The sequence below is a fragment of the Carettochelys insculpta genome, chromosome 2 (genome assembly GCF_033958435.1).
Source record: "Carettochelys insculpta isolate YL-2023 chromosome 2, ASM3395843v1, whole genome shotgun sequence".
In the NCBI taxonomy this organism is placed as follows: domain Eukaryota; kingdom Metazoa; phylum Chordata; order Testudines; family Carettochelyidae; genus Carettochelys; species Carettochelys insculpta.
Window position 1 is genome coordinate 90,457,882 of NC_134138.1, and position 15,241 is coordinate 90,473,122.

General features: G+C 46.9%; 1 protein-coding gene across 3 annotated transcripts in view; it reads left to right on the forward strand.

Moving 5' to 3' along the window:
• Positions 1 to 15,241, forward strand: part of ROCK1 (Rho associated coiled-coil containing protein kinase 1) — a 177,726-nt gene that overhangs the window by 92,555 nt on the left and 69,930 nt on the right. For all 3 annotated transcript variants that reach the window (XR_012644448.1, XM_074987345.1, XM_074987346.1), the window contains exons 17-19: positions 4,234 to 4,340; positions 8,247 to 8,397; positions 10,750 to 10,910. Coding sequence is in view for 2 of the 3 variants with exons in the window: in XM_074987345.1 (XP_074843446.1) it covers positions 4,234 to 4,340; positions 8,247 to 8,397; positions 10,750 to 10,910 (419 nt within the window). In the remaining variant the exon portion in view is untranslated. The remainder of the gene's footprint in view (positions 1 to 4,233; positions 4,341 to 8,246; positions 8,398 to 10,749; positions 10,911 to 15,241) is intronic.

Sequence of the window (15,241 nt, forward strand, 5' to 3'; positions counted from 1 at the left end):
CTGTGGTATGGTAATAAAGGACGCTGCACACTCCTCCCACCCTCAGGTCCTTCTTTGCTGCCAGAATTCAAGCATCCTACGAGGGTTAATGACCAGCAGAGCAGCTGACTGAGGTGCTTGGGGAAGGGGCGCGTTAATGATAAGGGTTCCAATTGCAGCTTGTCCAAGTCAAATGGAAAATGAAAGAGACGTTCCCCTGAAGGTACTCCTAATGGAGTTGGTGCTTGTTTGGCTCCAGAAACCCAGTTGGACTTAGCCTCTCGTGCCATGACCTTGGCAGTTCATTGCTGTTCTCCCTTGCTGTCCCATAGCTTCAGTTTTCCCTGTTCTGGGTCTGGAATACTGGTATGCCATCTGTTACATGAAGGACTTCATGTGGCAATCTTCCCTGGCCACAGACATTTCCTCTGCTTTATGGTACATTCTTCTCACTACCAGTTTATGGTCCTGCCCTTTGGCCTGGCCATGGCACAAGGGTATTTACCAAGTGCATGGCTGCCGTGACAGTCTAACTCAGACACCCTTATCTCGACTGGTTGTTCAAGGGTAGGTCCAAAACAGAATAGCAGTCCTCCTGGTGATCTGCTTGTCCTTGGGGCTCCTAGTCAACAGCAAAAAGTCAACATTTGTACTGTTCCAGAAGATAGAATTCTTTGGGGGTGGTGCTATACATGATCTGTACTAGGGCCTTCCTGCCTTTGGACAGGTTACAAGCCTTGACAAACCTCATAGGAGGGGTGTCCAAGTTTCCCCTTACCACGACCAGGGTCTGCATGCTGTTGCTGCGCCACATGACAGCATGTTCCTGTGTGATTCACTATACCAGACTCTGCTTGTGGCTGCTCCAGCAGTGGCTGGCCTCTGCTTACTCCCAGTCTTGGGACCACCTGGACAAGGTGGTCATGATTTTTATGCAAGTGCTTACCACCCTGCAGTGGTGGATAGTTTCAGATAACACTCTTGAGGGAGTACCATTTCGTAGTTCCACTCCAGATCTCGAGCTGAAGTCGGGTGCCTTGGATCTTGATTGAGGAGCACATTTGGTGATCTCCAGACCCTGGGGATGTGGATCCTGGAGGAGTCAAGTTGCCACACAATTGTCAGAGAATTCAGACCAGTTCATCTGACCTGCTTCATCTGTTGATCATGGAGGTGAGAGTCCTCACAGACAATACAGTCTCCATGTTTTACATCAATAGGCAGGGAGGGGTGCAGTTGTCAGCTCTATGCTAGGGAAGTGCTCCTTTGCTGGGGTTTCTGCCTCAGTCACAACATCCATCTTAAGAGGCCTGCCGTCTCCTGGGAGTTGGGTGCTCGGGCAGATCACCTCAGCAGAGACTTTTCTTCTCACTCACTCAATCTTCCAAAGGTGGGGTCTTCCCCTAGTGGACCTATTTTTCCCCCAATGAATCAGAAAGTTCCACAGGTTTTGCCCCTCTAGGCGGCAGAGGGTGCCAGAAAAGGGCTCCTACTCCTTGATGCATTTCTCCTGTTGTGGTCTGAGGCTCTACAAAACAAATTTCTGGAGATTCCTCCCATGAAGGCCAGATCAAATGAAATTATGAGCCTCATATCAGATGAAATGAGACAAGACTTGAATGATCGTGATCGTGCCTTTGTAGCCTACTTTCCTCTCTCCCTTGTCCCTGCCTCACTGGCTTGGCTTGCCATGAGCATGGCAGTCTACTCAGCTTGGTGCTCCCAAATAGTCTGGACATTGTGTTGCAAGGTCAAAGTCAGCTTCCGCATCCTAATTTTGCGTCCCTATACCTTTCAGCATGAATGGTTGAATAAGGAGGAAAGTACTTACTTGGAGGAGATCCATCAAGTCCTCCTTGGCATTAGGAAGTCATCCACATGTCTAACATTGAACAAAAAATGAGGGTTCGGCTTCAGAGCATAGTATCCTTTTGGAGCACAATTATCCTTTCGGCTTTGGAGCAGTTTCTCACCAGGCCATGCTCTGGTCCAGGCATGCTCTGGTCCATTATTTTCTGTGGCTTAGGCATCAAAAGCTGCCACGCTCCTTAATCTAGGTGCACTTTGCCCCCATCTCCACTTTTCACAAGCGAATCCTAGGGCACTCTTCTCCCATGATATGACTAGAAAGTTCCTGTGGGGTCTTGAGAGGCTCTGTCCTGTCCAGGATTGGGACTCCATCTTGCAATGGGATCTCAGTCAAGCCCTCTTCCAACTCACTAGTCTACCCTTCAAGCCCCTTGGTTCGTGCTCCCTGTCCCACCTGTCCTGGAAGGTAGCATTCTGGGTGGCACTAACTTAAGCAAGACATATTTTGGAGATCAGAGCCCAGACCTCAGAACCCCAGTACACTGTTTTCTACAAGGACAGGGTCCAACTGAGACTGCAGCTAACCTTCTCACTAGAGGTTTTTTCCACTTTTCACATTAATCAGATACATTTTTGCACGTGTTCTGCTCCAAGATTCATAGACTGGCAAAAGAGCAGCATCTCCATGCACTGGACATTAGGAGAACCTTGGTGTCCTACTTGGAGGAGAACAAGCCTTTTTACAGATCAGTGCAGCTATCTTTGTAGTCACTGCCAATGAAATGGAAAACCTGCTGGCATCTGCTCATCTGCTTTCCACCTGGATCACCCCCTGTATCTGGACCTGCTACAAGCTTGTGAGGGTCCCCACTGCCACCCATCATCTGAGCTCGCTCAACTACGGCTCAAACCTTGTCAGAAGCCTTTTTGGCACATGCCAGAATTTGCAACATTTATAGGGCCAAAATGTGTTCTTCAGTACACACATTTGCATCTCACTATGCTATTACTTAGCAGCCCAGAGATAATGCTTCAATGGAGATGTGCTATATTTGACCATACCTTAAACTCCTACCCTCTGCCAAGGTTATAGCTTGGAGTCAGCTGTTGAAATGGACACGAGCAAGCACTCAAAGAAGGAAAGACTATTTCCTGTTCATAAATGGTGCTCTTTGAGGTGTGTTTCTCATGTCCATTCCACATCATGTCCTCTTTCCCACTGTTGGAGTTTCTGGCAAGAAAAAAATGATGGTGGGGAGAGCATACAGAGCCCCTTATACAATGCCATGGAGGTCCAGTACAGGGGTTGATATGGATTACTGCTGAGGGGAAAAACTTCTGGGACTGGTGCATGTGGGGAACATGCACACCTATTGTGGAAGGGATATGAGTAACACATTGTGAACAGGTAACATTTTTTCTCTAGCTCAAGTTAGTCACATTGGCAGCTAAGTGACAACTCACTTAGTCCCTGAGGCAGCTCAATAGAACAAATCAATTTCAGATTAATTATTCTAGATTTCCACTGGGATAACTGTAAGAGGCCAATTAATCTGATATGAAGAAAAAGAAATATATTCAAAGGAGCAAGAGGAAGGTTCTTTGTGCACTTTGTAAGATGTGATGCAGTAAACCTAGCTGAGGCGGTATTTAAACTACACAGCTCTTTAGGTATTCATGAAAGGGTAACCTTCAGCATTCCTGAAGTGTATAGAACAGGATGTTCTGCTAGTGTCTAACAAGTGAGTTCCACATCAAATTTGCACATGCTCTTGCCAGTTTTTAACAAGTGAATGTTTGACAACTAAGAACAGAATTGAAATTCTGGAGGAAGAAGTGTTTTCTTTTTCATTTTGTTATTTAGGATTTTCTAGGACAATTTGTTTTTGTTTAAAGAAAAACATGCTAAGTGTGCATAGTTTCAGATAGACTGAAATAGTTGAGCTGTTTCATACATACTGTTTAAAAGGTGTAGCACTGAACACACACAGTAAAACAAGTGTCCAAATTACAGTTGCAGTTGGAAACTAAACTGAAAATGTCATGGTCTTTCTATTTAAAGTCTTCAATTTAATTGCACACGAAAGTAGCTTCATGAGGTAGAGCAAGCTGTTTCAAACTCAAGGCTGGAGGAGAGGCTTCATGTTTGTGGAGTGATGTTCAGGGTAAAAATAATACCTCTTTCTCTGGATGCACGTACTTTTAATTGTGTTTATGTACTATAGTAGCACCTAGTGGGCCCAACTGAAATTGGGGCTCCATTCTGTTTTGTGCTGACTGTACCCTGTATTAAGACTGGAACGGAGTAAATGCTGTCAGGGACGTATATTAATGAAAAGATGCATCTTTGCATTAATACACTGGACAAAATAAAATCAAAGCCCTGTTTCTACAGCTAGGCACAGTAGCTAAAATTGAGCTATTTTTCATATTTTTTTATGCTAGCTCGGATTACATCTTTACAAGAAGAAGTAAAAAATCTTAAAAATAACCTTGAAAAAGTAGAAGTGGAAAGAAAGCAGGCACAAGACTCACTTAATCATTGTGAAAAGGTAAGGTAATTAATAATACATGGTAATTCAAGAAAATGCTAATGTTAGCTCACTGGCTGTGGCTTGAACATGACCATATATTGAATTATTTGTGCTGTATGAATAAATCACGGCTTCGTTAAGCATGTCAGTATGCATCTCACTGTAGACATGCATATGCCTTCTAGATGAGATTACTTTTTATCCTTGACTTGAAAGTGCTGGCATTCTTAGGCCTCTTCTTGAAGAAAACACAAGGCACATCTGAATAACGTAAAGAACCCATCCCAAAGCACAAGAGATCAACTTCAAATGCAAGATCTGTTCTTCAGAGAGAATCCAGGCAGTGTGTCAACCAACAAGTATTGAGCCAATCTATGTTGTAATATTCAAAAGGCATCTGAGTGGGGTGACCTGAAAACAATGTATGATGGATTGAAGAAAGCACTTGGACCAAACATGGCCAAAGTTGCCTATTGAAGCATTTAAATGGACAGGTGATCACAGACAAAAAGCTGCAGTTGTCCAGATGGGTGGAACACTACCCAAGTCTTTATTCCCATGAGTGTACAGTACAACCTGAACTTGACAACCTCATTTCAACACTTCCAGAAATGTCTGAGCTAGATCCAGAGTCTGTGGAGGAGGAACTTTCCCAAGCTCTTGATGCTCACTCCAGTGGAAAACCTCCAGGAAATGACAGAATCCCAGCTGAAGTTCTGAAGGCAGGCGAGGCTGTGTTCTATCCGTTCCTCTACAATTTACTCCTAAAATGTTGGAGAGCAGGTGATATCCCACATGACATGAAAGTGATGATGTTTACATCCCTCAATAAAAACAAAGGCAACAAGGGTGACTGCAACAACTACAGAAGCATCTCGTTACTGTGCATCACAGGAAAAGCATTCACCTGTGTCATTCTCAAGTGTCTGCAAAAACTCTCAGGTTGAATCTATCCAGAAACACAATTTGGCTTCAAGGCTGGCAGGTCAACAATGGACATGATTTTCCCTCTTTGGACAACTACAGGAAAAATGGAGAGAACCAAGGAAAGCCATTATTCATAGCATTTGTGGACTTAAGGAAGATGTTTGATGCAGTTAGTAGACCAGGACCATACAGAGTATTAATCAAGATTGGCTGCCCATGGACCCTACTCAAGCTCATAATGTCCTTTCACCAAAACATGAAAGCAACAGTGCAATATGATGGATCTACATAGGAACTGTGTTCTTGTGTGTTCTTGTTCCTACCTTCTTTGGCATATTCTTCTCAGTTCTACTAAATTGTGCATTTCAAAAGTCATGCAGCGATGTATTTCTCCACACAGGATTACATGGGTCTCTCTACAACCTCTCTACAACTCAAGGCCAAAACTAAGGTCAAGAAGGTCCTCATTAGGGAACTCTGCTTCCCAGATGATGCAGCTCTCGTTGCTCATAATGGAGACACGCTACAGTCACTGAGGGATTCCCTGTCCAGAGCTTGCAAGTTGTTTTCCCTTGACATAAGCATGAAGAGAACAGTTGTATTCACTCAAGATATACCTCACTGACCCGGTGTCATTCTGGATAGCAGCCAATTAGATGTGGTTCAACAATTCGTTTACCTTGGATCTAGTGGTCCATTAGATGTGGTTCAACAATTCTGTTACCTTGGATCTACTGTCACCGTGGATGAAGAACTGAACATCAGACTCGGGAAGGCTGGTACTATCTTTGGCATACTTACGAAACGAGCATGGAACAATCCTAAGCTGACAGTGAAAGCAAAAATACTAATGTACCAGGCATGTGTATTGAATATCCAGCTATATGGTTCTGAAATGTGGACCATCTACTCGAACCAGGAGAAAAAACTGAACAGCTTCCATCTTCGCTGCCTCTTCAGAATTATGAATATCAACTGGCAAGATAATGTTTCAAATGCAGATGTCTTGTCAAGATCTGGCATACCCAGCCTCATAGCAATCCTCAACAGCAGAAGACTATGATGGCTTGGTCATGTGGGAAGAATGGGTGACGAGCATCTTCCCAAAGAAATCCTCTGGTTAACTGTCATGTGGGTTGAGAACAACAGGAAGACCAAAGCTAAGGTTCAAGGATACATGCAAAAATGCCAGGGAAAAAATTCAGCATCGATCCAAAATCCTCGGTCATACAGATTGAAATACCTGGAGATGATTGCTACGACAGGGCGCATCATCCTTCGATAGTATGTCTGCAAACCACACAAAGAACTTTGTCTTAAAAGGAAAAGCTTCTCAGACTCAAGAATTCAGAAATAGACTTACATGCAGCTATTGCAATTGACTGCAAATGCAATATTCAACGGATAAACCATGAGAGAAGCCTGCAGACTCAAACACCTCATAGCTGCTGATAACCACCATCTCCTGAGGTGAAAAGGGGCTATATATGAGGAGACTCGACAAATACATATTCAGTCTTGGGATGGTAACACCTGCTTGCATTGCTCCAAGCTCTATGTTGCTTCATGGCTCTCAACTTCCAGGATGGTGTACTTACATATTGCCATTCATCTGTCTCATGGGGAGTGCCTAAGTTTAACAGAGGGGGACAGCCACTCCCAGTTCAGGATTTTGCCCTTTACACACTCCATGGTATAGAGAGTTTTCACCAAGTTCCTAGTTGTAGTGACAGCATGTATAAGAAAACATGGAATTGAAACCTGTTTATAGCTATGTGATTTGCTACTCAGAAGGAGGTCCCACCAGGAGAGTAGACTGGCTCCGGATTGTGTCCTTTTCCTGTCGTCTTCTTGGAGAAGCTTACTCACCCTGTGCAGTAACTGAGTTTCTTCAGTGTATGTGTCCTTATGGGTATTCTGCTACCCACTTTCCTCCCCTCTGCCTTCAGAGTTTTAACACATAAGCTCTGTTGTAGAGAAGGAACTCAGGGATGCTGGATCACAGAGTGCTACATAGATGGTGTGAGAAGGGGAGAACTGTACATGCAGTCCAGTGAGCATTTGTACTAAAGATCTCCAATCTCAGGTGCAGGGGGATCTACCACACTTACAGTGGAGCATCCATAGGAACACACATCTTGAAGAACCCCAGTTGCTGCACACCATGACTAACTTTCTCTCTTAATTTAGACCCATGTTGTCCAGTTCTGTCTCCGCCTGCTACATGTGGTGAATAGGAGACCATATTGTAGTGAATGGGGCTCTTGGAGCGTGGCTCCAGGGCTGGAGCCTGACCCCCTGTTGCGGGACCCCTGCCAGAGTGAAGGCCAGAGAGGGGTCCCCTCTGGAGCCCAGGGCTGGAGTCTGAGCCTCATGCATGAGGCCCCTGTGACGGGGCCCCGCTGGAGTGCCAGGCCAGGATCAGAGCCCCCTGCAGTGGATCCCCAGACACTCCACCTCAGAAAGGTTGCTGACCCCTGGGCTAGGGGGTGCCTGGCTCTGGGGGCAGGGGTATAGGGCATTTATTTGGGGGGTGGTGGTGAATGTGGTGAATAGAAAAGATGACTATCGTAAGCGTGGCAATCTTTGAACTCCTGTTGGACACCACTGATTTAGATGACTGCTAGTGTAAAAAAAAAAAAAAAAAAAAGAGGCACAAAAATACTGGCAGTAATTAAAACCTTTAATGAAGAATGCATTCTTTAGTTCACCGATAATGAGAAATTATGATCTTTTGAATTCATAGCTTGCTAAATGAAAGGAGTGATTTTCCTTCAAAGTCTCATTTATCACCTTCTGCTCCTTCAAGCCCCATTTTTAAAAACCCTAAAAAAGATGGTATAACACACACTATTAATAGTATGATGTGTGAATAAACAAAAGCATTACCCTTTGGAAAAAAGGAAGCAATGAAAGTGAGTCCATTTGTAACATGCTGCAGAATATTTTTTACAGTTCTGCTTTAATAAAGCATGATGATTTGTTTGTAATTTTCAGGAAAAGAATAACTTAGAAATAGATTTAAACTATAAACTCAAAACATTACAACAGCGGCTGGATCAAGAGGTAAATGAGCATAAAGTGACTAAAGCTCGGTTAACCGATGAACATCAGTCGATTGAAGAGGCAAAATCAGTTGCAATGTGTGGTATGTATTTCCTTTAAGCTGAAAATAAAATACTGATCACTAATAGTCTATTTTACTAATTCCGTTCTAATGGTAATTTTTAAATGCAGCGTTCTTAAGACCAGTTTAATCCTTGGCATAGAGGAAGTGTATATGCATGTCAAATTTGACTATCTACAAAATGTAATAGAGTATTTAAAGTTTCTGAGCTATCTCCTGAGCTGGTGCAAGCCAGCATTGGTCTAATAATGTCATTATACAAAACTACAAATTTGAAAATCCTCTATTGTTTATATCTTTAAGGGAAAATGACTTACACATAACTTCAAAGGAGCAAAATTATGCTCACACATGACTTGTACTCATTCAATTGCTTCCCTTCAGAATTTAGAGGCTTGTGTACTTGTAGTGTATTCTAGGGGTGACAGAGCCTCTTGTCAAAAATAGACCCTGGTCACTGTGGTCAACACCACTGACCAGGCCACTGAAAGTTCATTTGGCAGTAAAGGCAAGCTCCCTGCTAGCCCTGGCTCCACATGGCTCCCTGAAGTGGCTTGCATGTCTGGCTTATGGACGTGGGATGACAATGGGTGCTCCATGCACTGCCCCTCCCCTGAGAGCCAGCTCCACAGCTTCCATGGGCCAGGAACCATGGAAAACAGGAGCTGTGGGGGCAGAGCTTGGAGGTGCAGGCAGCATGCAGATTTCCCTTGACCCTTCCACCTGGGAGCCAGATATGCCAAACAATTTCCAGGTAAGTGTTGTGGGGATGGCGTTTGCACTAAAAACCTCTTGCCTCATGTCAGCAACCCTCCTACACCCCAAACCCCTCATCCCTGGCCCTATCCTATCCCACCCTACAGTCTGTACTCTAACCACCTAACCCAGTTATGTGCTCTTCTCCAACTCTCTGAACCCATTGGCTCCAGGCTATAGCCTACTCCTGCACTCCAAATCCCCTACCCAACCCTGGCATCCACACCCTCTCCCACACCGCAACCCTCTGCCCCAGCCCTGAGCCCCCTCCTGTGTGATGAACCTCTCGTTTTGGGCCCTCCTCACCTCAACCCCTCTGTCCTAGCCTGATGAAAGTAAGTGAGGGTAGGGGTGAGTGAGTGATGGATGGAGTGAGTGGGGGGCAGGGCCCTGAAACAGGGTTAGATCAAGGATGATGAGTTTTGTGTGATTAGAAGGTTGGAAACCCAAGTGTGTTCATACACCTTGGGTTATTTTTTTGCTATTCAGTTATTTAATTTCATGTATAAATGGCTATTGTTGGAAGCTCTGAGCAACACACAAACCGACTGGAACATTTCAAGTGCTGGTATAATGAGCGTTATTGGAGTGACGAGTAGCTGCATTTTTGAGGGGCCTAATGTTCTGGCAATCACTGTCATGGTCTCTGTTTGTTGCAGAAGTACACGTTGCATCTTCTGTTCCTGGACCAGAGAGGTAGGACAGGAGGGCAACCAGCTGGCAGCCCTACTGGCAGGGCAGTAGGCCAGGGCTGGAGTGCTGGCTGCATCTCAGGGCCAGGAGCAGTGATGAGCTGGCCAGGGAGCCACAGCCAGAAGGCCAGTGGGTGGCAGCCAGGGACCAGAGCATTAACATTAATGTCCCCTGGTCAGGCAAAATCCCTTGTTCAAGACCACTGAGGTCCCGAGTGTGTTGGACAAGGGAGGTTCAACCTGTACTATAATTTTGTTCAGTTGTAGACTAGAGAGGTATACTCATTGATTTTAGATATCTTAGCCATGGGAGTTTGGAGGGGGAAAATCCTGCGCTTAACTCCCCAGAACAGAATGAAAAATGGAACATTAGGGCCATGTCTACACTAGCCCCAAACTTCAAAATGGCCACGCAAATGGCCATTTCGAAGTTTACTAATGAAGCGCTGAAATGCATATTCAGAGCTTCATTAGCATGCGGGCGGCTGCGGCACTTCGAAATTGACGCACCTCGCCGCCGCGTGGCTTGTCCTGACGGGGCTCCTTTTTGAAAGGACCCCGCCTACTTCAAAGTCCCCTTATTCCCATAAGCTGATGGGAATAAGGTGACTTCGAAGTAGCCGGGGTCCTTTCGAAAAGGAGCCCCGTCGGGACAAGCCGCGCGGCGGCGAGGTGCGTCAATTTCGAAGTGCCGCGGCCTCCCGCATGCTAATGAAGCTCTGAATATGCATTTCAGCGCTTCATTAGTAAACTTCGAAATGGCCATTTGCGTGGCCATTTCGAAGTTTGGGGCTAGTGTAGACGTAGCCTAGATGTGTTTAAGAAAGGCATGGTCAAGCAAACACATTCTTGTAAGTACTATGTTTTGTATTTTTGCATATATACATTTTCATTGTGCTGTCAATTGCGTTTGTTTTATGATTAGAAATGGAAAAAAAAGTGAAGGAGGAAAGGGCGGCAAGAGACAGAGCAGAAAATCGAATAGTTCAGATTGAAAAACAATGTTCTATGCTGGACTTCGACCTGAAGCAGTGTCACCAGAAACTTGAGCACCTTACTGTGCAGAAGGAGAGACTAGAGGATGAAGTAAGCAAAACGTCTGTCTTTGTCTTCCTTTATAAAAGCTGTGCATCAATAGTGAACTGATTCAAGACATGAAGTTAGTAGGATCCAGTGCAATATAATTCGCAAAAAATAAGTTTTGCAAAGTGACTAGCACATTTTTCTTATGACCTATCAGTCATTTGTTTATTACAGAAGAATATGCTATCTCTTCTATCTGTTTGTTAATGGACCGTAAACTGAATTGCAAATCTTAATTCACATAGCCAGTAAATTCAAATATTAATGTTTCCATATTAATGCTACCTAGAGAGATCAAACATTTGATATGTTGTTGTCGTGTGCTATTAAAATTTCACTCCTTATTTATAACATTTCTAGTTAATGTTGTTATGACAAGCTAACCTTGTTAGTGTCCTGGTTTTTGTGTGTGTTTTGACCTCTTACTGGTTGATAATTTTGCATTTAATTTTATTTTTATTTTTTACAATTAAAAATCTTGACTTTGAGTTTGAACATGCTCTCTCATTACGCTTGCAAAATAGATATTTTGCATGTTCTAAATTTGCATTTTTCAAAATGCACTCATTCAGAGCATGCAGATTTGATCCCAGGATGTAATGTGATCTCACCTCTGGGATCCTGTGGGCCTTTGGCCACTGTTGTTTTCACAGCCCTTACTTTCAGGGCAGTGAAGCACAGTGTCCAGAGTCGGCACAAATAGCCCCTGTGATCAGGGCAGCGAGGCCTTGTGGCCAGTCAGTCACAATGACATCAGTTTCCCCCTTTGGGTCCACCCTAGGGCCTTGCTGGCAGAGGGGTGCCAACAATTTAGTGAAGAATCCAAGTACAAAACTGAGTCAAAGGGGTAGGAGATACCAGTCCCTCTCCTCTTAGCCCCTTCCTACCCTGAGCCCACCATGAATTCCTGAAGAGAATGACCTCCAACCAAAACCTCCAGGTGGAGGAGCCTGACCAATACCCTCTTACCCTCTTTGGGGTTCTGGGAGAGGCAATGCCAGCCATAGTGGCCTTACCCCTCCACAACTGGATGGCCAGAATCACTATGACCTTGTGGCAAAAACCCTACTTGATTCCCCAACCCCATTTCTAAGTGAGCGAATCATAAATATTACGTCCTGGGAAAGAGACGTGAGTATCTTTATTCTCGCCCAATCCCCAGCTACCTGGCGGTGAAGGCTGTCGGTCCATTTTAGAGGTAAGGCCAGCTCAGAGCAACCCTGTAAAATGGACTCGGAGACACTGGATTTTTCATCTTCCAGCTCCAGCTGGTGAATCAGCAGGCTCTCGTAGGCTGCCACATGTTCACCTCATAGCTGGATATCACTCAATCAAGTCTTCTCTTCTGGGGGGACTTAAAGAACTTTTGGGCACTGGCAGAGGAAGGGGCTATGCCTGTTCCAGCAGCACTCCAGGCAACTTTGGATGCGGCAGAAAAAAGCTTCTTCATCGAGTGTCCCTGTGGGTGCTCCACAATAGGTGTTGGGCTCGCCTGGCACCGCAGATCGGAAATCTTCCAGCAGTTTCTCCTGGATCGCGCATGCACCGGCGCACGTCGCTCCCTTGCACGTCCCCGGCCACGTGCCCGATCCGGTCCCCGCCAGTTCCTTCTCAACCGCCATCGGCTGCAGACGGAATCCGCTCAGGCTACGGCCAGAGTCAGATTAGACAGTGTTTCTATGCGTAAACTGTTGTTTCTTTTTTTCTTTTAAAAAAAAAAAAAGAGAGGACAAAGAGAACACCAAAAAAAAAAAAAGAGAGAGAGGAGCAGAGAAGAAGAGTGGACGTGAAGGCCAGTAGGCCACCCGCTGCCCTGCAGGCCGGTGTCCGCGATTCGGGGAAGCAGGCACGAATTAGCTGCTAAGTACCCTATTAACAGTAAAAGACTCACCGCGATGGCTTCTTCAGGCTTTAAAAAGTGTGAGTCCTGCCGTGAAGCTATGCCGGCCTCCGATGGGCATAGTGAATGCATCCGATGCCTGGGGGAATCACACGTTACCCAGAAGTGTTCCCACTGTGCTAAGCTCACAGCCAGGACCAGGAAAGACAGAGAAATGCGTCTTAAAATGCTCTTGTTTGATAAGGCCCTCCAGCCAGACGTGCCGGAGAGGCAATCAGAAGGGCCCTCTGGGGTCCACAAGAGGAAGGCAGCTTCTCTGACCCCCTCAGTGCAAAAACGGAGGAAGCTCTCCCCTGCTCGATCCCTGCTGGCGGTTTCAGCGAGTGGGACGGGCGGAGCACACAGCCCCCAGCCGCATACTCAGGCAAGCGGCACCGCGGCAGCGCACGTGGCAGAGGCTGAGCCTCCGATTATGAAACAGCTGGCACGCGCGGCGCCTAGAGCATCGACCAGGCAAGCACCGGAACCGGCGGCACCGCCACAGGCGGCACTGACACCCGCGGCACCAACAGTGCAGCGCCAACAGGCACGGAGCCTGCAGGCACCGGAGGATGTTATCCGCACGGTACTGCAGCTGAGCGGGCCGAGCGCGGCGCCGACAGCGGGGCCGAGATCCCTGGCGCGGGAGGGGGCGGTGCCAGCCCCGCAGGGGAGGGGAAAAGCAAAAGCTCGGCACCGCAGCCCTTCTCCGGACAGGGCTGCGCTGGTGCTAACAGCAAGCCCTCCCCCTGTGCTGCACACACCGCCCAGAAGGCCTGGGTCTCCACCGGCCTTTCCAGAACCACCTCCTCTGTTCCTCCAACCAATGTCACCATGGCTTGGGCCACCTTCACCCTTTCTGGGATTGGATCCACTGGAGTACTATCACAAACCAGTGTCACCGCTATCTGTGTCATCGCGGAGGTCTCGCTTTCCCAGACATCGGGGGTACACACCCCGAGAGTGGTCCAGGTCTCCGTCCCCAGACCCGTGCTCGTACTGCCATGGTCGTTCTTATCATGCTGGAAACAGACACCCCAGGCCTACGCCCAGGGGCAGGTCCCCCCCGGCTGTCCAATACCCCCGTGGGCACTCCCGTTCGGGGATGGAAACTCAGTTATCTCAAGGGGAGTTAATTTTAGAACCCCGAGACTTTCCTTTGCAATCCTCCAGCGAGCAGGTGTACCATCAGCCGCAGGAACCTGAGAGTTCGAGGGAGGTTTACCCTAGTGGTTCCTCCTCATCCTCCCCAGGTGAGGCCATGGCCCCCGGGGATGTCGCTCCCCCGGATGACCTTAAACAGTTTCAGGAGCTGTTTAAAGGGCGGCTTTCACGCAAGGCGTTCAAACGGCAGAAGTGCAGGAGAAACATCACAAACTCCTGAAAAATTTGAGACCCCCGGCTTCATCCAAAATTGCTATCCCGCTGGGCGAAGCCATTATGGAGTCAGCTGCTACCATATGGCAGACTCCGGCCTCCGTTCCGCCTATGAACAAGAGAGCGGATAAGAAGTACTTCGTCCCGGCAAAGGGCATGGAGTTCCTCTTCAGTCACCCACAACCGAACTCGGTGGTGGTTGAATCGTCCCAGTAGAGGTCAAAGACTTCTCAGTACAAATCGGGGGGATCGGACAAAGATGCTAAGGAGCTAGAGCTGTTCGGCAGGAAGGTATATTCCTCTTCCACCCTGCTATTGAGAATGGCAAATGATGCGGCACACCTAGCGAACCATAACTTTGATAATTACTCCAGGCTTATTTCTCTCATGGATTCACTTCCAGAAGATAAGAAGCCGGTGTTAAAGGCAATTGTGCAAGAGGGCTACGCAGCTTCGAGGACGGGAGTCCATATCGCCCTGGATGTGGCAGATACAGCAGCACGCTCAACGGCTACAGCAGTGGTCATGCGTAGAGAATCCTGGCTCCAGACATCGGGCATCCCGAGGGATCTACAGGCGAAGATCATGGATCTTCCCTTTGACACGCAAAAGTTGTTTGCAGACTCAACTGACTCGGTCCTCCACTCCAGTAAGGACTCGAGAGCTACACTTAGAACCCTGGGTATTTATACCCCTCCATATAGGAAATAAAAATATTACTCTCAGGAAAGACGCTACCCGTAACAACCACAGCGTGCGCAGTATCAACGGGGCTACGACCAAGGGCGACATCAACAGCAGCAACAGTACAGAACTCCCAGGCGACGTTCCCAACAAAGTCGTACGCCCTCGGGACAGGCCCAAAGGCAACAAGTTTGACGGGCATGTCAAGGGCTGCACTATCACTACCACCACGCAATGCCACTCACATCTCATGTTCCATCATCGCCTCAGACCGTTTCACTCCCAATGGCAAAAGATCACCACAGACAAATGGGTGCTGGAGATCATAGCCACGGGTTACGCAATCCCCTTCCAGTCGCTCCCACCGACAAAGCCTCCCTCCAGGCCCCACCTC